Raw genomic sequence first — 26,998 nt, forward strand, 5'->3', positions numbered from 1 at the left:
AATATACATTTTTATCATTTTTCTTTTGAAGCTCAAAATTTAGGAAATGTTAGGTTAAAAGCATAAAAATAATGAATCAGTTATGCCATCAATCATAAAACTAAAGAATTTGAAGCTATTCTTTTTCATGTGCAAAATATTGTTTCCATTTCAATGTATGGCATAAGCTGAAGCTTCTATAAAAATTTTATAGTAAAATACAGGATAAATCTATAATTACATTTAATCAGTTTTAGAAAGATGCATCCAATACTTAAACACCATAAAATTATTTAAATCAGTCAATTTTACTTCAGTTACTGCTCAAGTAACAAAAACTATGATGTAATAGTCTTTTGTGAGCTGAATGGCATATTTGCTCTCATCTACACAAAGCCCTGTAAATAACCTACAGGTTGTTAGTCATTACTTAACTCAGCATTCAAAATGCTCATTTTAGCTCTTCCATATTAACGCATTATGCAAAGAGTACTTTAAATAACCATTAACAACCAGATACATTTTAAGCAATGTAAGGAAGAGTTACAGAAAATAATTTTGGCTTGCCATGTAAAAACCTTAGAATTCCCTCCACTGAATGTACAAACCCCTCCGAAGGAACTGAAAAGTCTTTAGTGGATTGTCTTGGAACAGATCAGCAAAGCAGAATTCAGTATCAAATATAAGGTGCTCCCTGGGCCATGGGTGTAGTAAAGCATCATGCAAGTATGAAGTCACACTATCATTTTCATCTTTCTTCTTTCAGTTGGCAGTCACATTGGCTTCCTTCTGACGTAGTCTTTCTTTCTGTTAGAGAAAGAGTTTTATTATCATTCTTGTCTATAATTTTCCATCTCCTCTCAAGTTGCCATGAGCATTTGGCCTAGAAGTCTGAGAAGTACTAAACGAGTCACAGTAGACTAGAGTTTTCTTTAATTAAAAAAAAATAACACCTGGAGCACTCAGAACTCAGGCTCAGAACCAGTTCGTTACTTACTGTAGAGAAACTGAGCTTGCTTTAGCTACACACTTGTCAAATACTGTGTACCTTTAAAAATACACAGCTCTGTGAAGACCAGTGCAGCTAGAGAAAACCAGATACATTTCAAATTCTTGTGAATCTAATACCTTCTGTTGTCTGGAATGGTTTCTGCTGACATAAAGGCTCTAATTTAGCATTAGCTAGATTATGTTGTTTAATGACCTCTTCCCAAGCAAGTGTAGTCATTCGTATCTCTGCTGCCTGTCCTGCAACTGATATGCTCTGCTGGGAATGGAAATAATATACTGATTCCTTCATGTACATTTCCTTCCCTTAGTCTCTTGTTTCCTACAGTTTGAGAAATGCTGATCTAACCTCTGTGCCTTGTGCACAGACAAAAAAGGTTTTATCTACAGTGTAGATTATTAATCCTCTTTTTGTGTCGTATCAAAAAACCTGGGAAACAGCAAGGAACAAAATGGGGATTTAATCCCTTCTACCATTATTTAACTAAGCAAACAAGATTTTGTAGGGTTTTGAAAAAACCCACACACTCAGCCATTGGACAAATATATGCAGTGAGCCTCAATGCACTACAGAGCATGGAAGAAAATACAAGAAGACTTCAGTGGAAGGGGGGAAGAAATGAGAAAAGAAGCTCTTACCATATTTTGTTATCTAAAATAGCAGAGCCATGCTTAGGCACAACTAGGGCATAGGGGCATAAGCTTAAAGATTTCTCCTTGGGAAGAAAATCACTCTGCTACGTTCAAACTTAGCATACTATGTCACACTTCAACAGCAGCAGAAACCCGCCATCATTCTGAATGACAAGAATAGTGTCATAAAACCCCTTCTGAACGTCATACTGAGAAACACATCATACCAGGCTAGCTGTAGGATTGATTTTCTTCGTTTCAACTTTCTTCTCTGCAGTTAACTTGCTTACTGATTGTTGAGCCACTTTAATTCTGAAACAAAATATATAGAAAAGACATCATTAGATTCAAAGAAATTAAAGATATTCTGGCTCTGCTTGGTATATACTCTATCTGTAAGAACCATCACCCTAGCTTTTTTTAGGCATGTTAACCCAACAAACTGCTATTACTATTCAAAGGCACTTAATAAAGTACCAAAAGTAAATCAGAGCACATTTTTAAATAGAGAAAATCAAAAGCAAAAGGACAATCTGCCTGTATTGCTCACTGAAAATGTCACCAGGCAAACAATCTCTCTGTTCTTGCAGAATCTGGGTTTTATGGAGTACCTGGGTTTTGTGGAGTATCTTTCCGACCAAAAAAGCTGCAGTGTCAAGGCAAGAAGATACTCCTCTGAAAAAACCCAAAAGCTAGCTGGCTCAATCTGTTGTATATATAGAATATACTATTTTAGTAGGCCACGTGCCAGGCTACACATTATATTTCCCCTGAAAACCTTGAAATGAAAGCATCTGCCAGTTTTTCCTTAATGTTTTCCCTGTTGCTTTACATGGAATTGACCGGCCTCACTGATCTGGTAATAGGAGGAGAGGCAAATTAGAAGGGGTTCTTGTCTAGGGGTAGTTAAACCTATCTTGTGTGCAGCTACAGACCAGCCTACTGAAAGCACTATTGAGATAAGGGGAAAGAAGAACACAGATCTGACTCCTCAGTTTCTTGCCTTTTGCTCTTAGGGTCTTGCATACAGAACCCTTGTTTCTGTGGGGCCTTAACAAGAAGAACCTAATCAGAAGCTTAATCAGGAGGAAAAGGAGAAACAAAGAATTTAACAAAAAGGGACTTGACTCTCCTCTTACAGACAGTGGAAAGGGCAGGGGAAATTATGTGCTAAACAGTGATAAAAAGGAAAAAAAAAAATCTTGGCACTCCTAAGACAGGATCTGCCCAGCTATCAGTGCTTTTAAAATGCTGATGCTATAAACACCTAGTTTACAATTCTATATGCAAAATGCAGAGGGAAAGAAGTTGCGAGTTAATTTTTACAAGCAAGGAGAACTCAGCAAACTAATTTTCACTAATGCACACCAAATCAGTCCTTTACTATAAACACCACATTTCTTGGCACTCTTGAACTGAAAAATTCTACTTTCTTCTCTTATTTAATTTTTTCCATTGGCAGAAATAATTGCTACGGCCAGTCAAAAAGTATTTAAAATACCATGTCCAGTTCAAAACACTTTCGACACACTCAATTTTTGAGGAATTTTGGAAGAAAAGCAAAAAGGAAAGTGGATTATAGCCGCAATTACTGGTGTGTACTTCCTTGCTGTAACACTAGCAGCAAACCAGATTCTGGACAACTTATTTTAAAAATAGAGAACACATTCATGAGTTCATTATTGTGTTTATCAATGCTCAGTGTCAGAAACTAAAATTCCTTCTCTGAGCTGTGTATTTTAGAAGCTTCTGCTAGGTAGTTATTCATGTTGTCTCACATCCCAGTGCTTAAGAACAGGAGGAAACAGTTACACTACTTTTAAGTAAAATTATTTTCAACACTATTTAGCTACAACATTGATTCAAGCTGTAAGTACAGGCTCAAATACACAAATATGAAATCATTATTCTGTACAATTCTAAATATATCTGAAGTATTTTTAAAATTTAATTAGTGTTCCCTGTTTCTACAGGTAAACAACCAAGCAACAACACATCATTCCATCTTTTTACAATTTGTTGTTAATCAGCACAGTTTACTTCTTAATGATGGATGATAGCAGCCACTGGACAGCATGCTGTTCCTCACAGCTACGAAGTTTATGCAAAGATGATGATGTATTTCAAGTGACAATATTCAGGTTCAGCAGAATCACACCAAGGGATCAACTTCTAAACTCTTCCCTATTTTGAGCACATTTTCTTTTTGATCACATTCTCCTTGGTCCTAGGAGTGTTTTCCAAATAATTTTTAAATGTTTAGAGTCCATATTTTCATCTGAAGGGAGAATTCTAGGAATTATAAACTTTTAGACTTAAAAAGAAAATTACGCCTGTCACTGATCTAGGCCTAGCTCTGTGCATTTTACTCCATAGTTGCACAATTTCCAGGAAACCTGGATTTTTTAAAACAGAATGCATAGTTTGGAGTACAAAATAAAAATAAACCAGCTCACTAACATGATTTGAATCACGTGATACTTCGCTCATAAAAATGACAAACTAATTATATATTACACTTTGGTGTCCTAGGGACAAAAGCCACCACTTTGCTAACATATGACTGATAAGATTAGCAGGCATTATCAGAACCATAAGTGCATAATTTAAAAGAAATGTAATTCTTTAGGAGCTTTTTTAAATCAGATGGCTCAATTTTAAGAAAGTAGTTAGCTCAGTAATTACATCAGTGACGCACCCATGCTGTAAAGGTGCCTTATAAATAAAAATAATTCTTTGTTAAACATGGACAGGATACTAGAACTGGCTATTGTGTTTGGAAGCACTATCCTTGAAATGAGAAAAATGAGATAGTATGAAAACTATCAAATTCAAAAACATAAAATTGGCTAACAGCAGAAGTCTAATCTTCATATTTTTTCCATTATTTTACTTTTATTTAAAAAAACCCTAGATAAGAACACATAATTTTAATTGTCCGTTAAAAGCTATGACAGCCTTTCATCAAAACTTACAAACACACACAATATTCTTTACCCACATCTTGTTGAATGTGTGCACAATGTTTGACTGAGTGTTACTGAAACAGATAAGTAAAAACAAACAAATCACACTCAGAGAATGATTAGCTAGTGACTAGACAAACTCTGTTAATTCAGCTTGGGTATGCTGCTTCTCTGTTCACCTTTCCTTAGCACAAATAGAAATAATTTCCCATTTGTATAAATCATATAATATCATAACTTTGAAAAGATTTTCATTAAAATACTAAAAATTAAAAGTATATTAAAATTAGAAGTAAAATTAGAGATAAGGTACAGAAAGAAGAAAACTACAAATAAAGTACATTCAAAAGGATAGAACTAAACTACTAATTATTTTCTGATCTTTTCTTAGACCCATATATTATGTTATTAACCAATCTGCAGATAAACCATACAACATACTATTATTTTTAATTAATGTAAAAAAACCCTATTAAATGTATTATAAAGTTAAGGCATTAATTGTAGTTTATGAGAATTTATATAGATGTAAATTGCTTAACTTCTTCTTATAAAAGTATAAACTTCCTTGACTACTTTTTATTGTTCAGCAATTACTTGTTCAAAGTCTGTTTGAAGTAAAACAAAAGCTAGGTGACAGAATGTAAGTCAAAATGTAAGGTAAATAAATATTCTGTTAAATTTCCCTTCTTCCTTGTGAGTAACTGCAGTTATATTAGATGATAATGAAGGTGGGCAATTTTAACATTTATACTGTATAGAAATCAGGTGGAATAGAAAAGAATTTGAGGGAATATGGGAAATACACTGAAGTCTTCTGTTCAGTATAAGGGCCAAGAAAACATCTAAAGAGGACTTTGAAAAACATTACTACAACATTTACTGTAGATTTACTAGACTAAATGTGTCTTAGTGACACTGCTTAGGGGGTGAGATTTACAAAGTATGGGCTTGAAATGTTTACTCACTTCATCTTGTTACTGAAGCTCGTTCGTTACTTAAGTGTTACATGAGACACCAAATAGAAGTTGGGACAGCATGCAGAATCTTACATAGTAAAAAGGCTCCCTAGAGAGGCAGGAAAATGATTAAGATAGTACAATAACCAGCTGGAAAGATAATAGGGACTGATAAATTTTTCAACTTAGGGAAGTTCAATTAATATGTATTCTGACAAGAATCTCCTCAAGAGCCTTATCCTGGAGAAACAGTAGCAGAATCAAGCCCTCAGATAGAGCTCCACAATTTACAACTCACAGGCAACTCACTGAACAACATGAACTAAGCATCCCACCAATCACTCTATACCCCTTTCTTCTGAGTTTTTGTCGTGTGAATTAACGTGCAGGGGAGCAGCTCACATGAACCGGACATTTACAGAGGCATGACCATGAGGGGGAGTTTGGAGATGTGCAAAGCAATGGACCCAATGGAAAGATTTTTTTCTTCCTATACCAGTATAAAATAGCATGGATGACCACACTAGTCTAGCCATGTTTTAGAGATTACGCGGAAGAGAAATTGGGATTGAATCTAATAGATGTGAAATCAAGGAGGAAGAAAGGGGAATAGAAAATTCAACAGAAGTATATCTAAAACAGAAAAGCAAGAAGGGGTAGAAATGTGTAGTAAAACACGTTAGAAAAATAGTGACAAGGACACTTTTGAACAGAGAGCACTGCAGAGGACAGAGAGACCTGAAAGGATGGTAGAATAGCTGAATCACAACACAGAGAGAAAAGGTGTGCAGGTGCTAATTTAGCAAGCAATAACATCAGGCCAAAAAATTAAGGAATGCAGGTTGGTTAAGCCTTGAAATCTGAGCAGCTGCAACATGGATGTGTTCAAAAGAAAAGTTACTCTCCTTCAACAGTGAGCAAAAGAGGTCAATATACCTTAATGAATAAAGAAGATGTGGTATCAAGTGTAATACTGAGCAGTATTGCACATTACCACACAATATGGAAAACAAAACTGAATGATATTATCAAAACAATGTGTTTTTAAATAGGAGAACCGTGACTCCAATACTGCATATGGATCTTTACAATAAGCAATGAGATTATAATTGGCTTTTTCCTGCCTCTATAAATTGGATGCAAGTCAGGTTAGGAGATATTAGTGAAAAATAACAACATTATTTTTATTCAAAATTATTATTTTTATTTTGTAACTAGGGACACAGAAACTAGATATAAACATAAGCCCATATTTATTAAAAGTATCCTTCATAAGCTCATGAAAATACTTTTCCTCCTTACAGGAAAAGATATTATCAAGCCAGGGACTAGCCAGATAAACTCATTGTAATTTTCACCCCTGCCTCCTATTCAAGTCAGACAGAAGAAAGTGTCAGCTAGCACACTCTATGCTCTAAAGCCCCCAGTTGGGAAAACTATAATCCCTTCTAAACAAGCCAGTTGCTACTCGTGTATGTTCCGGCTCTGCTGGTGTGCAAACACAGAGACCAAATTATCTGGTTCACTCTCAACTTCTTGATATTCTGGAATAATCCATTCTCTTTGCTTCTACAGCTCCTTCCATGCAGCTGGTGGGTTATGTGGATAGCTATGGGTTATGAAATAGCTTGGAATGACAATTCTGTGCCACTTGAGCTCTCCATGACTTGAAGTTCAAACTTCTCCCATAAGACTGTGTTGGCATAGGAATTGTGCAATCCAAATCTTCAGATATGGGTGGAGATGAACAAGCAGGGGTAGCTACAGTCAACATCAACTGTCCAACCTAGAGCCAAGCTGCATACCCAGCCCACATCCTTAACCCAGCTGAACAGTGACTCCCCTTGAGACACTAATATTCCCATAGCTCAAATTCCTTTCATGTGTTACATGCCTTACTGCTCTCAGTCATATGATAATTTCTGTATGCAGCCCATAAGCTAATCCTTAAGTAATAGCACTGTTTCCTGAAAACAGTTAGCCCATGCAATATAACAGGCTACACTTCAGTCTCAAAATTTTAGAAGACAGATGCCTGCGTATTACCTGGCCTGGCAGATGATTTTATAGAGTTCTTGGTTAGCTTCACAATTAGGAGCCTTATAACAGACTATGAACTTTGAACATTGTCCACTTCTATTACCATGTTGTACAATACAATTGCCTGATCAAACCTTCATGCTTAAATCTTCTGGAAAGGACTTGGTCATTATTGATCAAATCTTTAAATTGCATTTAGAATAAATGTTCACTAACTAAATCAGTACAAATACAGTAAAATGTATGTTTTCAGTGGAATTTGTCTCCAAACCTCAAATTGCTAATACACTTGATATGCTTCTATTTTTTCTGGATGTACCAACAGTGTTTTGATTATCTGTATAAAGTGGGTGAGAAATTTTAGCTCTGTAGTCACAAGAAAAAAAATCTATTTTTATGCCTTTAGGAAAGCTAGTGCATAAGAAAAACCAATAGGAAGAAAAAGGCTACACCAATTCAGATCAAAAATAGGTTTCAGCCCATCTGAGATGGCCACTGGCAGATACCTAGGAGCATATAAGGACAGCTAAAGCATACAGTGATAATCCCCAGAATACTTCCGCAGCTGGGAACTCTCTTCATATGTCACAGTCCTTCATGGATTTTTCTAATATGAATTTGTACTGTCACCATTCAGAAGCAATGCAAGCTTTTGGCATCTGTGACATCTTGTGGCAGTGTTCAACGGTTTAAGTATGCCTACTGTAAAGAGGCATCACTGCATTTGGCTTGTACCAGCGACTTGCTAATTTCATTTGATGCGTGTCAACTGTTGTATTAGATGAGGTATGTAATAACTATTTCCCATTCAACCTTCATGCTTGTACAGATCCCTATCGTATCCTTTTCAGTAGGGTCCTTTCCAAGCCAAAGAATTCCCCTTTATTTAAATGATTCCTTATGCAGAAGCTGTTCTGTACCTGATCGTTCTTATTCTTACCTCTCCTAGCTCTACCACACCCTTCTGGAGAAGAACTACGTATGGATAACTGTAGATTCATATAATGATTCAGTGATGGTTTCTGTTTTGTTGTATAGTGCTTTCCTAATAACACCTAAAAAGAAACACCTGTCTTTTCAAGAGCAAGAGCCTTGACGCAGCACTTTGCCAGATCTATTGTATCATCTATGGGAAATAGCCATTTCTGTTTTGTAGTACAGGCCTGTAATTTGTAATTATCTCCTCAATTTGCCCCATAGCTACACCTTAACCTCAGAAACATGTAAAAATCCTCCCTTTTTTTCTCTGTCTGAATTGCTAAACAATCTGGTACAACTCTTCATTAATTCATGTATCAGCTACTTCAACCCCACTTTTCTGGTATACACAAAGGCTACACTGGCCACCTAAAATCTACTCAAAATGCATGTGGAGTGTAGACATGTAGAATGTCACCTTCTTCTCTTCTCTCTCTTTACTCAATCACTATTAACTTAAACTCACTCCAAAAGCTTTTCTATGACAATGAACCATTACCCTCCAGCCTGGTAATGCTGTAGGGCTCATTGATCAAATTTTCTCATAAATATGTTGCCTTTTCCCGATATTGCAACTATGTGCACAAGGAACTCCCAGCATAAATCATAAAGTCACCTAGTGATCCTAATGATCATATTTCAAATATTTCCTTAAAACTCATTTATGTTGTCATGTCAGTTTGCCTTAGTAGACCATTAGTTTAATATCAAATGAAATAAACAACATCTGTTACACTCATCTTTTGGCTTTTATCATACATGCAGATTGTATGATAACTGGATGATACCCTATTTTGGAGTGTTTGACTAATGCTCAGTACAGAGTGTTCTACCATAGTACAAATTGATCAAAATGGCTGCAAATCTAGACTCTCACTGACTCTCATTGTCTTAGGTAACATACACATGACATACAGTAGATGAAAGAGAAATTAACTTTTTAAAATCGAACTATAAAACAAATCTGGTCTTCTAAAATAGATACAATGTCTTGAACCAAAGATTATTTCTCTTCCTTGCTCACTGTGATATTGAGAATGAAAATATAATCCGCTAGTTCCTCTATGGCAAGTGTCTTTGTCAAATTTCAGTCATTTGTTAGGCACAAGATAGTCTCATAATTAGCTTCATCAATGGTGAAAAATATTAAATATTGTATTGGCCAGCACTGCTAAGAGATTTTGCAATTTATATGTTATCTCTTACAACCATGTGGTGTTACAAACAAGGACTCCCCAGACTTACTCTTTTTCTGTGCAGAAACAGAGAGCCATGACTTCATTCTGTATTTAATAAATGGAAGAGTTGGGTAGAAAGCTATAGCCAGCTCCAATTTACTATAATAAACAAAAATTAGTTGGGCACTGCTCAGCGCTTTTTCTTTTGTTAGGACATTTTCATCTTTACCATTAGCTACCTACACTGCTACAGTCAGAGCTTCTGGTTTTCAAACCTGTTATTGCCTTTGTGGCAAAAAAAAAAAAATCACCATGTCTTTTTTCACAAGATTAAGCTGAAACTGTCAACATGTTTTGTGCTAGAGATGAAATTCAAGAACAAAGAAAGCATTTTTAAAAAAGGACCTTTTATAAAAGGTACCATTAAAAAATAGGACTTTTTTCCTATTTTTGACATGAAATATATAATTCTGTTCATTAAATAATTATTATGTCTTCTTAGCTATAGAGACAAACTTCGATTCTCTTTTTCTTTACTGAATTCTGACCTATAAAATTTGTATGTATGTTCAATGTGAAAGAGATGGCTTAATCCAGTACGGTAACTACTGTAGCAATCTTATCTTTGCAGTGTAAGCAGCAGGTCAAATTAACAGCAATAATTCCTTTTATATCTAATTATTTTGTATTTAATCCGTGTCACATTTCTTTTGTAAAACATACAATCACAGTCTGTCATGAAACTACTCACTGCAAACTATTAGTATTTTTTCTGTATTTATACTTTTTCCCTATATTCAGACTTGGCTAGGATATCCTCTTAAAATATACTTTAACAGATCTTGAATGCTTTAATAGACTTATATAGGCACTCATATATATATATATATAAAGTATTTAAGTTGTTATAAATATATATTTATTTTGATTCTGAATTCATAGACTTGCCCACTGCAAATAAAATTAGTAGTCTAAGAAAAGGAAGTGAGCATGGAATTATATGCAATCTACCATGGTGTAAGTGCCTTGTTGCCAAAAAAATATACCTTTGTTTTAATCTTCAATTCAGTTATCATCTCAAAATTTTATAAACAGAAGAAAGCATAAAAGCAGTTGATGTACCTGGATGCACAGACATACTAAATTATAAAGCTATCAGCAACAAAACTGGGTTTTGAAGCAAAACAAAACAAAAGTCTCCAACATTTGGTGAGTATTATGGTGCATTTACATTAAGCCATTTGTCAGAGATGAAGAGGTGATCATCAAAGCAAATTTTATTGTACTGTAGTTGCATTCTGATATTGAAGGGAATACTATGTCTGAGAGAAAACTGTCATCACATTCCTGTCAGGAATACGGTTTTGAAAATTTTCTTCATTTTATCTCTATAGTCATTTGTTTATCATATCATATCATATCAATCATATCATATCATAATCATATCAATCTAGGTTTGTTATCTCTCTGTAACTCTGTCTTGCATTCCTAAATGGTGTGGAAATTTTGTCCAGGAAAGAGACAATGATTCAACTATATTTTGCAGGGAGCTAATTTATTTTCACGGTAGGTTAAATGCAGGGCAGCTCAGTTAAAGTGTTTCCTTTGCTTTAAGAAAAAGTCTCATAGAAATCTAATTAGATTTCTACAGTTGTGTTACATTTGGGAGCCAAGTAGTTTTTAGACAAAACAGGCTCTTGCAGCTGAGGCTGTCATTTAGTTCAAGGCAGTTTCTGAAGTTCAAAGATTTTAAAGTTGTCTGTTATACAACGCAAAGTAGTTAGTTTTGAGTATAAATTTTGATTTTGATAATTTTCATTTTGGAATCTTAGATCTTTCAACATATTTTTACTACTATAAGTTTTAACATAATACATGTTTAGTTAGACCTTTGCATAATGATAATTCTGCATATTATAATTAAATTGTGACTTTTCTGAGCCATATTTCTTGAGAGACAATTTATAATCCAATATTAACATTCCTATATAAATGTATACAATGAAATCCATTTTTGGGTATCTATGTGACTAGCTAATTCAGACCCATTTTACACTGTTTCTGCAGCTCTGCCTGAAATTTGAAGGGTAATTCAATTGTAAACGTGTTCACTTAAGGATATCGCCACCTCAGTTTCAGAACCCAAGTTTGAAAATATTGACTTACACTGCCAATTCTTCCTCTTTAAAATTCCTTCAAAACAAAATAATTGGTTCATGATAAACAGATTTTTTTAAATTAAATTACAATCTTTAAAAATGCAAAACAAATAGTGCATCCAATTAATTAGCCAGTTAAGGAAGACAGCTGTCCATTCCTGTCATACTAAGGTTTTCAGTTACTAATGTGCACAATGACTCTTAGCTTGCTTTCAAACTTTTTTGGACAGCAGCTCATCAACTGTTAGTCTCATACTTTGTAAAACAGAACCCTTAAGTGCTCATGACTTTACAGGACATTTTCAGGTGACGAAAATAGCTTTTCCATCATTCTAATCTACTGATTTCATGATGTTCTTCTTTTTAGTAGCACATTACAAAACAATTTAGGATGATGAAAACAGTTCTTCTGTCATTCTAATTTACTTATTACACAAGCGTCTTCATTTCAGCAGCTCATTGTCTTAAATGAATCACCCAAATTTTGAACGTAAAGGACAACGAATTGTCCTTTTGACATTAATGAAACTTAGTAAAAATAATTTGAAGTGAACCGTCTATGTAATCCAGAAAGTGTTAGCGCTTTGAAGTATTATAGTAACTGATGCTCTGCATTCTACTGGTATTGCTTTACATTTATGAATAGGAATAAAGGTATCCATCAAAGGAGCTGATGAAATATTAGTGCTGTATTTTTATTTGTACATTTTATTTATATAATTATTAAACCATGAGAAATTCTCATCGCACCCCAGTAGGAAAGCACAGAATATAGCAGTATACTTACAAAGATTTCTTGAATATTGTATTAAGAAGGTTTAAGAAGTTATGTAGTGTTAAAACATTTACAAGGCATTTAAAATCAATTTCTTTGACAGCATCATTGTATCCCATCAGCAATGTGCTAATTACATAAAAAGGAATGGATGTATGGTCTAGATTTTTTTTCTGCTTGGGTAGTTAGTTTCTATACCTCTGAACTGCTTTTGGAACAAAAATAAGTCATGATTCAGCAGAAAATATATCCCTGAGATGATCCTTATCATGATTATAGCAATCTGCTAGTGACTGTTTATTTTACACAGTTTTTAACATGTAAACCAAATTTGCATATTGATCTAGACATAAGGAAATAAAAGATTCTTTGTAAATGTTTGGAGTTGTCAGCTTCTAAAATCAATCTAATGATAACATAGACGATACAAAAAGCTACAACTTTCAAGGGTTTAAAACCTGTAATATTTGTAAAACAATGTTGATGAGGCTGGTAATTGGAAATTTATAATTTCTACATCTTGTCCTTTAAAAATCTACTTCTACATGAACCTGAGCCCCACTGATCTGGAGCAAAATGGAAAATGTAAATGTAGATGAGTTAACTAATTTTGCCAATACTTTTAAAGATTTTTTTCTCTAAATCTGTGTCAATTTGGAATAAGCACCTGGATTTATATTTCACGCTGAAAGTGATTAATCCATTCTTTTCCAAAGCATGGCCACATTACCACTCTTTAGGACTTTTCAAATGAACTGAGATATGGTAAGCCTGGTGTGCTTGAACTAGAATTGGTTTTTCTTCGTAAAAGATTTTAAGCTTCTTTAAGAAAATCAAGCAAATAATTGAAGGTTTTCGGTTTTGTTTTTTTTTTTTTTACTCTAAGTAATAAAATCAGGAGACTGTGGTGAGATCTAGCGGCAAGTAGTTTGATGTCCTCAGCAGGACACCAAAAGTCAGAAGTAGTGCTGTAAATTCAGTGTGGGGCTTCGACACTGTGCTAAGTGTGGCCTGAATCTCTGGGGCTTCCCTTTGATGCAAGTGCAGTATATTAACTGGAAAAGCATTCACTTTTATTTGTCTGTACTGTCTGCGACAGCAATATCGCCTCATTTAGGCTAGTTCAACATGAAAATGCACAGAGAAGCAATCTGTTACAAATTAGCACAGCTCCCCTTTCATTTTACTAGCTAGTAATTGGAAGGGGTTACAAAAGTGTAATTTATCAGATTATATGTGTTTATCTTTTTGTGGGGACAGCATGCCTTTGGTGAATTTTCCTACGCACCCTGAGGGAATAATCTTTCCTTGATGTCCATTAGATCTGAAAGAAAACAATGACGCCTGTGAAATATAGGAGTATAATTTGTTGGGTTTGAGAAGGAACAGTTTCCCAGACATCTAAAATGGTATTAATGACTTTATTAGAACCTTACCGTTCCTTGGAAATGCTTTTGCTCTCTCGTTTCCAAATGGTCTTGAAGTCACTGCAGAATTCGTACCACACCGTGAAAACGTAGTTTGGTGTGATCTCCTTCTCGCCAGGCTTTGGCTTTATCCCAAAGTATCCCACTGTTTCTTCAAAGCTACGAGGGAGGGGGGAAAAAACTGTCAACACATAAGCCCACTGGGGAAACAGTTTCTCTGAGGGCTGGTTCTTGATTCAGTAGTCAAGGCTTGTAATTACCATAACTTCCCCTTAGCCTTGGAAATCACAGCAGCAATTCATGCCGAGTATAACTAACCTTCCAACACCTACCTCATTCCCAGGAGGATAACTTACAGATGCATGAGCCATCACAGAGATATGTCACACAGACAAATCATGAGCATTCAATTTTAATCAGAAAAACTTGCATTTCAGGAAATGCTATATTGTATCTATTTCTTTAATTTTATTCTGCAACGCTCCATGAAGATCTTATTCTCCCATTTATCTTTATTGAAGGACTATGGAAGAGTCCCATGCCAAGTCAGAAAAAAAATCTCCAGGCTTGGTTAAAAATAACCTTCAAGTACTTAGGGAGAATTGAGAGTAGCAACAAAAAAGCCACAGTCAGTGGCAACAGTCAGTTTGCACAGTTTTTACTGAAAATACATCATCTCCTTCCACATGGGTCAATCAGCAGATAATTAATTTTATGAAAATACATGGTCAATATTTTAATGCTTTTTTATTTGATAATGTGGCTACTGAGTGGCTATGCAGCTGGATATTTTCAAAGTAGTCTTTTATTATAGCCAATACTTCTGATAGCATTTTAACTTATTGTGCATTTTTAACCGATTGTGCATTTTTAACCTTTATGATATTACTTTGTATAGATAAAATGGAATGATTCACATGACTAGGTACATGGAGACTTATCTAAACAAAACAAAAGTATGTTTACTTTTGTAAGGGTTGCATCAATTATCTCTGCAAAGTAGATGTAATAATCCTGAAAGATTTGGTGATACTTATGAAAAATAATGCTGTAAGTTAAAAAGAAAGGTACCAACATATTTCCAAATAACTCATTTTTCTTGAAATATTGGTTTTATTTAAGCAAAAGAAAGTTATATTCTCCTTTATAGTTGCCAAAAGGTCTTAAATCTAGAACACAGGAAGTGGAAATCTTGAAAATAAAATAAATAAAAGGTATTTTAAAGACTTGTAAGGAGTCCCCAACTATTCAACAGATGTTACTTGAGCAACAGATGCAGCTTCAGCAAATATTTCTTTCTTAACTTATACTTGCATTTGCATGGTCCACATTGCATGTTTTCATGTTTTCATTTGGAATTGCCAAGGTTAGGGTCAAGTTTTTTGGCCTTAGGTTGAGATACAAGCTTGTAGCGAGACTTGAAGAATATAAAGTAACCATCAAAAAAATACAGAAGTTACCCCCCAAAAATAAAGGAATATATACTCCAGCTGCTTCGCAAAGTAAAGAAGCTTGGATTTTAGCCACATGAGCCAATATACTCTAGCTTTTTTGATACTTTAAAGATGGATACAGCTTCTAGGACATGCTGAAGAATAGCACATATTGCTTAAGGTGAGCTATTAATATAATAGTTTTTTAAATCCTCGTATATGATAACCTTAACCTTTTCAATTTCTTACATAGGTTTTGTGTGAAACGTGTAACTATATTTCAAATTAATTGGTGATCCATGGGAAAGGAATCACAGTGAAATAAGTAAGAATAAGCCCATAACATTCAGAGTTGAAGGGTCCTGTAGTGACACTACAAGGAGAAAATGAACAAACTTAAAAAAACCTAATAGAGCTTTAAATATCTGTGTAAACCATTCTGGGATTTCCAACCCTAAAAATACTAAAATACCTTAGTTATAATCACGTGGTTAAAACAGTTTATGTCATTTCCATTACATTCACTTGGGCCAAATATTCCTCAGCTGTTCATACCCCTTGACTAGGATAGCAGAGCCAGGAACAGCAAGACCAGAAACTCTCTTCTCAGGTCTGCTTCATGTAACAGCAGCCCCAGTAACATTGTGCTCTCTTCTTCCTAACGGAATCCTTCTCCATCCCAGCTGTAGCTGATACAGTTGTCTCTGCATGCTCCAGGATTCTGAATTCCTGCACAGTCTCTCACTCTGCCTTCATCCTGACGCTTACTCTTCATCCCCTCTTCATGTTTCATCTTCAGCCCTTCCCCCAGTAGCACTGTTTTGCTTTCACCCAGCTTAATCTAGCTTCCTGGGCTGCTTTCTGACTTTCAAAAGTAACATCTTTTTGGCAGCAATTTAAGATACTGAATGTTTAGTTAGCAATTGAAAAACCTAAACTCTGTATCAGAAAACTAATTCCTTAAGTCAACTGCAAATGAAGTGTACCTCCATATCCTGGAGAGTCTGCTCTGCTCCAGAAAGGCTACAAAGCAGGTAGGATATGAAAGAGCCTGTGCCACAAAAGGGAGGTTTGTAGCTAGGTAGAGAGGAAACAAGCCAGCCACCCTTGACAAACAAAATTAAGAGGTAAAGCTCCAGTTGATGCCAGCCAATAGTTCAGACAATTTAGGCACCTTCTGGAAGCAAATGGAAACAGTTCACCTAAGACTTGAACTGCATTTGGGAGGTGCCTACCTCTCTTTTCCTGACTGTCTAGGAAGACTAACCTAGGTGTCCCAGTTAGATGGAGTGACTCTGTGCTCAGAAAAGTATCATAAAATTCCAAATCACCACAGATCTGCCTTTAGTGATTATGAAGAAAAAATATTGATAAGAAGTTAAAAATTAATTACCCCAGTTGATTTATAGCGGTTCCATAGCTAACACAAACAAAGCTAAAGGCAGATCCTTCACTCTCACAAAACTATAATTTGGTAAACAAAATTTATTGGAAATATTAACTTATTAAATATTTTACTATCCAACTATAAATCAATTTATCTCACTTCTTCCTCTATTTTGCCTTTTTTGACCTAAGTAAGGCACAGATATTCAGGCAATAAAAACATTAGGATTTCACTGGTTTCTTAGTATACTGCATTCAATACCCTAAGTGCTGAAAATGTTCAGTGACAATGAAATACATTTTTACTACATTAACTAGTTAATCAGTTATTACAATATTCTGTAAAACTCTGATTCAATTCAGTGTTGACGGTAATTAAAACCTCAAACAGAGTACACTGTTTGGCTAAAAACTCAACTGAACTTTTTCCTGGAAGACTACGTAAGAATTTTTCAGAAAGCATATTACTTCTTTGAAGTACAGATCCCTTTTCTTATTTAATGTAATTCCTAAGATCAATAACATCTTTGACCAAAATAAACTGTTAGAAAACACTAGCAAAAACCTTACCATCTTTGTGCATTTTCCAAACTGCTCTCTTCTTTTTTACGTTCTTCTTTAGCTGCCAATGAAAAACATTTCAAAGATATAAATTACTGCCTTACTGTTTTAGAGACCCCACAGATTAAGCATCTCTAACACTCAAAATTGGATAGGTTGTATACTAAATATAATTAAAGTGATGAACATTTGCTAATTTTCAATTTTTATTTATTTATTGTACCTAAATGAATGCTTTTAATGTACCAATAATGTGTACTGGATTTGAAAAGTCATTTAAAATCCATACTATAATAGATAGTGGTCGACATTAATCTGAATAAAAACCAAATAATTAAACTTGACTTTCAGATTTAAAAAAAGAACATTAAGTTGTGTATGTTTCTTTATTGTTGCAGACCAGAACTTACAAATTTAAACCTGTTTTTGCAGTGCAAATAATTGGAAGTTCAATTGGAATTGAACAGGTACCAAACGTAGTTAACACCAACTGTTCCATATAGCTATCACATTTTGTTCAGGAAGCTGGAAAGTGAAAACACATGTACTAAGTTTCAAATGTATGGTATGTACATGAATTTTTTGAAAAAGCAGCCAAGAGTTTGAAATATGGTTAGTGAATCTGAGCCCCTCTGTTACGGAATGCTCACACGAACTACTTAAAAGGATTTGATTTTCAAAGGATGGGCATTCTCTGCTTTTGAAAATGTTTCCTGAGCTGGATACTCAAGCAAAAGGACTATTTTTTTTCCAAAAATGTTGATCAATTCTTCTTAGTACAGTGGAGCAACTTTAGCTGTGGCAGAATACCACATATGTAAAACAATACTAACGTGGAAAAGTTATTCCTATTCCACAGCAGAATAATCCTGTAAAGTGCAAATGTTAATATAAACAGAGTTCAGACACTTCTTTATACAAAGATAAAGAACTGTATCTTTTAGCTGCTCAGCCTATAGGAGTTCACTGGCTGGTTGAAATACAGTTACAAATTAGAGTTCACAGACAAGGACATTGAGAAATTGATCCTGAATGATTCCATTTAATTGTAAGGCTACTGACACAGAGGTTTGTACTAAGACAGTTAAAATAATTTAAAATAGGATTACTTCAGAACATTTGCTGATAACAAAACAAATTAATTTCAACTCGTATGTTTACCAATATTGGGCAAGTGTGTTGGAGATACTTATTCAGATTATTTCAGTACGGCAAAAAACAGAAACAATGTTGTGTGCCCTTTGCAAGGAAAGCGATTACTTCTACACCAATAAATTCTCCACCTCAAATCTTGGTGGCAAGACAGCTGCAATTGAAATAGATAGGACAGCTCTGATTTATTGTGTTCATCTCAGGCTCCTGAGAAATTCAGCTAAAGTTAACCTACTATACTTAATTCATGATTTCCACAGCTCTGTCACTTTATATCATTAAAAGCAGAAAACATAGGTTGGAATTGTGATGGTTCATCACGATAAAAAATTAACTACATATAGAAAAACACAGATGGTTAAAATCTGAACTATGTATAAAATTGTACACTTTATGACTACATTAATAATTTCTTTCCGGTTCTTAAGGAGATGAAAAATTGTTAAGTAAGGCAAGTTTCCCAACACAGCTACATTCACAGCTACAACAGAAACTGAATATCCTCAGGTCCCTGAACATGAACAACAACACAGTAACTAACAAGGACAACATGCTTATACGTTTATAGTTAGATGGTAAGATGTGACTTACTGTTTTTTAATCTTGTAAGAACAGAATAAGGGAAGATAGAGGAAAGAAATTTTAATTTCTTATAGAAAATAGAAAAAAGGTGTGACTTCTAGGAAGGAGCACACAAAGTTTACATTAATATAACAGTGTGTGTTTGCGTACCAATATAAGGGAAAAGAGAAAGGAAGAAAATAACTGTATTGTATGACAAACAGTATTTTCCATATTTTTAACTATAAGCATGTCTACCAAGGAACTATTTAAAAGCATTTATTTGAAATTTAGATGTTGAGACTTGTTAAGAAAACAAATAAACAACTCTATGCAGCAAATTCTAAGCAAATAGGAGTTACAAATACTACATAATGTGTAAGAGAAGAAACCAGAGCAATTCTCTAATCTTCCATACAATTTTTTAAGTAATCTTCCACTCAGAATTTGTAATATCCTGCTCTTTTTCTCCCCCTTCACAATCTGCAATAACTTACATTATCAATGTTGTCAGTAAAAGTTTCCATGAAGCACTGTATTTTCCTCAACAGAGTCCTCAAAGATATCAATCATCATCTTAATTCGTGGAATTACTGAAGGCAATTAAAATGAATTACGCAAATGAAAGAACTTCTTTATTTTATTTCTCTGGCAACACCACATTTGCTCACATAGAATTTCCTTTTTTGCTGAAGTGGGATCATGTAATTCTTTCATCCTTAAACCACATGCTTGATTTTAGTTTCCTCAGTTTCCCTAAGAATGTAATAACAGCCAAATCAGATTGGCACATCTAGCCTAATATCCTGCCTCTGGCAGACATTGAAGTAGGTGCTCAGTTAGAGTTAAGGTCCAGGACAAGCACACGATCCTTCCCCTGAGTGTTCTCTCTGCCTCTGGGATTCTGTAGTTCATACAAAATGCTTCCTGCACTGGATGTCATTTCAATGTAATTCTCAATTGTCTCCCAAGAACTTGCTCATTCTCTGCTTAAGCTTTTATAAGCTTTTTAGCTTCCACAAACTGCTGTGGCAGGTGTTCTATAGCCTAACTACATGTGGCACATTTTGTTTGTTCTGAAATGGACTCCTGATATCACTCTCTCTTTCTTGTATTTGAGAAAAGCATGACTGCAGTGAACATACAGTGACTATTGGCATTAGCTTTTTGATTAGGATGCTTTTGAAGTGAATTTCCTCACTGTCCCCATTTATTGAGCATTGATTTGGTTTGCAGATAAGTTTTAGTGCTTGCAAACTAATTTTCATTAAGAGGAAACTAAACAGGAAGCTCCACAGCAAATGTACTCCAATACTTAATAGGGACAAAAGGACCAAAATAATGCTTGAGCCTTCAGACAGTTTTGAAACACATGAGGCAGTGTTCACCTCAGATTAACTCAAAGCTTAAACCTCTACTGTAAACATGCTGTCCTCAGCCTCTGCTGTTCAATTTGCTGATCCAATCGTACTGCACCAAATTATTCCATAATGCAGCTGTAGGTACATTACATGTATACAGATTACATAGAGGTCCTTCAAAATGACTTCCCATAAATTGCATTTGGTATGGAGACACCCTTCTGTCTGGCCTTGGAGTCATTAGGCTTGACCAGCTTTGAAAATGACAGGGAACTGCCAAATGTAAAGTTTGCTGTCCAGTCTCACATCTAAATGCAAGTTGTTAATATGCTCTACAGTTTGGATTTGGTTAAGTCCATATCCTGAATAAAGTATTAGATCCTGTTCTATGACAAGCAGACAATCTTAATCAATATATCTTCTTTCAATATAGATATGAAAGCCAGGATCAATTAAGAATTTCTGTATCTTTCTACAGACAAGAGCTTTGAAAGGAAAACAGGTATTTACAAAATATGCAGTTCTAATTTTCTGTAAGAATCATCTTTTGTAATACAGACAGCTACAGACTCTGAAGACCAGCCACTAACTTATTCATCTTGCTATCTGTATCTAGCTCAAAGAATAAGATAATAAATGTCCTATGATCTTATGAATTTGCCTTATGAACCTGAGATATTTCTAGTGAATTCCTTTTCCTGAAATGCAGAAGTAAGCATTTGAAGAGTCATGATCCTGTAACAGTTCTAAGAGTGAAACAGTACCGGAGTGAAATGGTAAAAAAACCCAACTTATTTCTTCTACATGTTCTACTTGCTGAGGATGGAACAGCATGCCAAATACTATTTTGCGAATGAGAAATTATTTATTTTTAATGGGTCTAATGTATGCATAGCAGCTTCCCGTTACAACAGAATGAAGAACTCTTCATGCATCAGGCTACTATGAAATAGTTCCCCAAAGAACAAAGGAAAGAAAATTTCGGGTACTGGCACAGACTGAAAGTTGGAGAAGGTCAGTAACTAACAGAGGCAAGCACGGAATGATGAAACTACTTGTTCTAAGAGGGAAGGACAAAGAAAGAAAAATTCACAAAAATCTCACAGTTACTTCTGCCCCTCTAGTGAAAATTTTTAACACTTACTGAATCTGACTGGATAAATTTTCTGGTATTTCTCTCTGACCTTAAATATACGAATACATGTAAGAAGGACAATTCACAGAAGCCTACTGATGTAGTTGTACCCATTACAGCTTTTTATTTTTCAGTATTTTACTATTTTCAGAATTGAAAGATCTGAGTAATAAATTTTTATAACTTTTCTAAGCATTCTGGAGCAATGACAATCTTCAAAATTATTAGAACACTCAGACAACTAGCAGTTAGGGTGGAGACATCAGAACTCTTAGTTTTATATTCCAAGGCCAAGTTCATATGGTTCAAAAATGTATGCTTCATAACACTGGTAAATTATGTGTTTTTCTGCAGGGGAAAAAACCCACCCTAAAACACATTATTTGATTTTTTTTGCCCCAAGGAAGGAAATAGGTCTTTTCTGAATCATGTCTTCCAACCAACCACAGTTAAGATTAAGACAAAATCTAGGATAAGACACAGACAAAAAAATCCAAAACAACAACCCTAAAACCAAACAACAAAACCAATCAACCAAAAAAAAAAACCCAAAACAAAACATGCAAAACCAAAAAACAACCCCTAATGGCATTGCTCTTTGAACTTTATAGAGCCTGGACAGAGGCTGTTAAAGCAGTGACACAAGGTTATTACAACATTTTCTAGTCTCACAAGAACTCACTTTCCTTATTAGTCAAGACTAAAACCTCTTTAAGTAGTCATGCTTAAAGGTAGTCGAGAGATGAAACCCACTCTAGAAACATACTAGCCCCTTAATCAAGGGTTCAGGAAGCAAAATTTATCCCCAGAGAGGCTCAGTTGGATTATCTTTTTCCAAAATGCCAAATGTCACTTTCTATGACATTACCGAGTAAGGAGAAAAAGCAATAATGGACCTTATTTTCTTGGTCGTTTTAAAGCACGAAGACATACCACCATTTGATAACAGAGATCCAAATCTCTTAGAAATTATCCATTGCTGATATACTTGGGTATCAGAAGCTGAACTCAGAAGACTCTATGGCTAAAAGTATACTGTATATATCTCCACCCTCAAGTACAATTGTCACACAAGGGAAACTTTTTAATAACCCTGTTTAATCAGGGACTATGCAGAGTTGAAGAAAAAGCTCAAAGGTGGCTTTCTAGGTAGGTAAAATGACTAGAGAGGATCATCAAAAGCAATATAGATGTTCTCTGTTTTTGCATAAAAATCTGGACATGCTTAAACTCCTAGACACTATAGTAGTACAAAGAACAGCAGGATCAACAGTGGGATGAATTAAACCTTCTTTGGTTTTGGTTTCAATAGAACTGTTACCAGTGAAACTTTCCAAATATACTTAATTTTTAAGAAATCCTTTACTCAAAACTTACTGGACTACAAGTAATAATATGGAAAACAAAATTTTCACAGGGGTGCGCTTGCTAGCACATGGCAGTTCTCTGAGCTGCAAAGAACTATCATGAGCAATTTGGTGAAAGTGTGCTTTCCTAAGGATTGTTATTTTAGCGTCCTGGTGGGTTGACCCCGACCAATAGTTATGCATCACTCAGCCACTTGCTCACTTGTCCCCCTTCCTCCACAGTGGGATGGGGGACAGAATAGGAAGAGCAAAAGCGAGAAAAACTTACGTGTCAAGATGAAGACAGTTCAATAAGTGAAGAAAAGGGGAAGAAAAAAACAAGTGATGCAATGGCAATCAATCACCACCTCCCGCAAGCAGACTGATGCCCAGCCATTTCTGGAGCAATGACTACCTCTCCCCAAATCCCTTCCCGTCTTTTTATTGAGCATGACATTACATGCATGGAATGTCCTTCGATCAGTTTGCGTCAGCTGTCCAGGTTGTGTCCCCTCCCAACTCTCGCCCACCCCTGGCCTACTTGCTGGGGGGACAGAGTGAGAAAAAGAGAAAACCTTGACAATGTGCAAGTGCTGCTCAGCAATAGCCAAAACACTCCTGTGTTACCAACACTGTTTTAGCCACAAATCCAAAACACATCCCCATACTGGCTGCTACGAAGAATATTACCTCTATCCCAGCCAGACCCAGTACATAAGCACATAGCCATATAGATAAATCATTGGAGAAGAATCCTAAGATTTAGATGAATTGGATTATTTGGACAGTTTTTATGCATAAAAATCAAGTCTATAGTTATTTTTTTACTATAGCCAATGTGTTCAGCCACTTGATTTATCATGTTAAACAATCTGTAGTTTCAATGCAGTATGAGGTTTTATTGTTTAGCTGGTGATAGCAAAGCCAACTGCATGTGGCTAACAATTCATACAAAGCGTTCATAAGTACCATCAACATTCATTTAATCTTTTTATTATCAGTGTTATCTTACTGTCTAGAAAAAAAGATAGGGCCCTGCATAAGAAGGCCATGAATAGAATACATTGCAAATGTTATAAATGAACAATTTGGGTACTATAACACATGAAAATATATTTCATCACCTGACACTGCCAGAATCTGCTTTCTTGAAATGTGAATTTTTAAAGGAATGGAAATAAAATTCATAGAATCTTTTAAACAAGTTAAAACAAATTTTATACAAATTTTAAACAAAATGTCAAGTGCAAATAAACAAGTGTTTATGACAATACATATATGAATGCAAAAGAATGTAAAATCAGAAAATGGAAGGAAAGCCATCATCTCTATTTTCCTTTTTTTTTTTTCATTATCAAACTAGAATATACTGTATTTTGAAATCATGGCTTGACTAGCAAGAATAAGTATGGTACTGAGTATGGAAATTGGGGGTTTGAAATTGTTAAAGACGTGGAAATTCAATTTCTAATGTAGTATCATGTGTTACTGGCATGAAGTTTTACATTTCATACAGACTGAATCCAATTTTAGAACTGTTTTACTTTTTGAAGACACATCCTATAATAAAGCATATAGCAACAGAGGGTATGAAAGTTCTCAGAAATTAGGTGCTCACAGTAAAAATGAATTTTCTAATTTCAGACATTTATACTTTTCATTCTAATTATTGAATAGGCTTTCTCAATAACCTTAAAAGTTTTTAGCAAATTATGAAGTTTCAGAAATTCTAGAGGAGGTGTGTATCTTGTTCTAGGAAGACATATACTCACGAAAAATCTATCTATATCTATCTAAAAATCTATCTATACATAAAACCTGATTTTTCTGCTATTTCTACATTATTTTATTGAGTTAGTTTTAATATAACTTTATCTTTTGAGAAATAATATTACTTTTAAGTTAGTTCTATACAAAAGAATTCTTATTACTTAAGAATAGACTTCATATATAAACATAGCAAACAAAAGACAATACATACAGTGTAAAACATTTTATATTTTTTTGTTTTTTATTGTATTGTATTCAATTTCAAATTTGAAAAATACATACTTAATATTACTGCAAATTATTTCACATGGCTATGGTCCACCATTCTCAGGCAGGAGCTTTTTTTCAAAAATCGCAAAAAAACTTAAGCATTCTATGTACAGATTCCTAGCAACTAGTTTTTCTAATATGTATTATTTGACTAACTTTCTTTAGCTAGCTACTAACTTCCAATTGGTAGGCTTTCCAAACTCATGGAATTCAACAGCCTGGAAATTACATGTAAATATTTCATTGTATGTCTAATATAGTTTTCTATTCCAATATATTAGAATACAAAAAATCCCCAAAACAAATGATCCCACACCCATGAAGAGATCTGTCTTCTATGGTATCAGTTAAGCAAGAAGGTCTGGGAGCAATGGAATCAATGAAACTTAGCCTACTGTGGATCTGTATTTTAGAGTTAGTTCCCAGATGGATTCATTAATGTTTAATTAAGGGTTGAGTTCATGATACAGCCTTTCTCTCCCTAGAAGGCTAATAGGGTCATTCTTGTCTATTTAGCCACATATTATTATTGAGATTTTAGGAGCTTAATATCTTAGGATCTCTAACTCTGTCACATTTGGTCAAAATTGGCCAATGCATTAAAAATTATTGGCAAGGGAACAATCAACAGGCAGTGTGATCACATAAGCCTTATTTCCTTTACCTCTTCTCTAAATTAGAAAATGTCACATTTTTAACATGGGATTTGGCTATGCATTTTTTTTTAGATGGTTTAAATACTGGTATAGACATCTTAAATCCTTTCAAAACAATCTTCAGAACACTTGCTGCCATGAGGTCTTAATCATGCTTCCCTGAAACAGTCCTTACAAGTTTATTTTCCTTTGCAGTGGTACAAAAATTGTTTTTAACTAAGAAACCCACATCCAATGATGAAAACGTACAAATGTTTCTATCATACAAAGAGTCTCTGTGCAGTCTTGGAAAGCTGCTTAACAAACAAGTTTCCCCACAAGTAATCAGGAATATTAGTTACCAACCTGTATCTTAGGTACTGGGCAAGGACTAATTAATTGACATTTACCATACAGAAATTGTTAAACATTATAAAAGATTCAGGATTTTTAATGTTACCAAACCATATCAAATTGTAGACATTTGTACACACACAGAGGCACAAAACACCAGCAGAACACATTCAAGCAATACATTCAAGAAAGTGTTTATTATCGTAGGTAATAAAAAAACCTAGGAAATTACGTTTTCTTTTAAAAGTGATAATGCTGTTTATAAATGTGCCAGAAAAAGTGTTGAAAGTAATTTTACCAGAACATTAGAACTAATTATGAAGAAAAAAAATATATTTATTTTCATAAGTTCCTATATTTCTTAAAATGCATGTTTCTTAGTATGATGCTGCTATTGTATTCTATAAGAGTAGATTTTTAAATTAAAGCTATTTTTTCAGTTATCTTCTACAGAAAAAAATAACTGTTTCATTAAAATTAGGACTAACATTAGTCTTACTTTCCTGTGTTCTGGAGTTATTAATTACAAAGCAAGAATTAGCCTTACATTTTTCAATTTATTTCAATTAAATTATTTGAAACTGCATTCTGTTAAAATGCAATCAAGCCATTAATCCCTCATTCTCCCACACTTGTGGTTCCAGAGAATAAATATTTTTTAAAGCTTATTAGTACTTAAACACTGCAGACATATATTCTAATTCTGATTTCTTTTTAATAAACTCTTATAATGTTGTGGTCTAATTCGAAGATTAATCTTTGAGATGACTAAATGTGTCTAAACAGTTTATGGAACTGAAAAATTAGTTCTAATTCTTTCAAACTGAACAAGCTTAAATCCAATCTCGTCTGTGTTTGGGAAAATTAACTATCCAGATTATCTGTAACTACAATCTCCTGTTGTAAACAGAAGTAAAAACTTTAAGGATCAG

At 34.5% G+C, this 26,998-nt stretch overlaps 1 protein-coding gene across 1 annotated transcript in view; it reads right to left on the reverse strand.

Moving 5' to 3' along the window:
* Positions 1–741: 741 nt before the first annotated feature.
* Positions 742–26,998, reverse strand: part of FMN1 (formin 1) — a gene marked incomplete at both ends in the record, with an annotated part of 140,116 nt that continues 113,859 nt past the window's right edge. The window contains 4 exons of the mRNA XM_082317960.1: positions 742–786; positions 1,848–1,932; positions 14,112–14,261; positions 17,492–17,543. Coding sequence (XP_082174086.1) covers positions 742–786; positions 1,848–1,932; positions 14,112–14,261; positions 17,492–17,543 — 332 coding nt within the window. The remainder of the gene's footprint in view (positions 787–1,847; positions 1,933–14,111; positions 14,262–17,491; positions 17,544–26,998) is intronic.

The sequence above is a fragment of the Platalea leucorodia genome, assembly GCF_965183815.1.
Source record: "Platalea leucorodia genome assembly, chromosome: 7".
NCBI classification, from domain to species: domain Eukaryota; kingdom Metazoa; phylum Chordata; class Aves; order Pelecaniformes; family Threskiornithidae; genus Platalea; species Platalea leucorodia.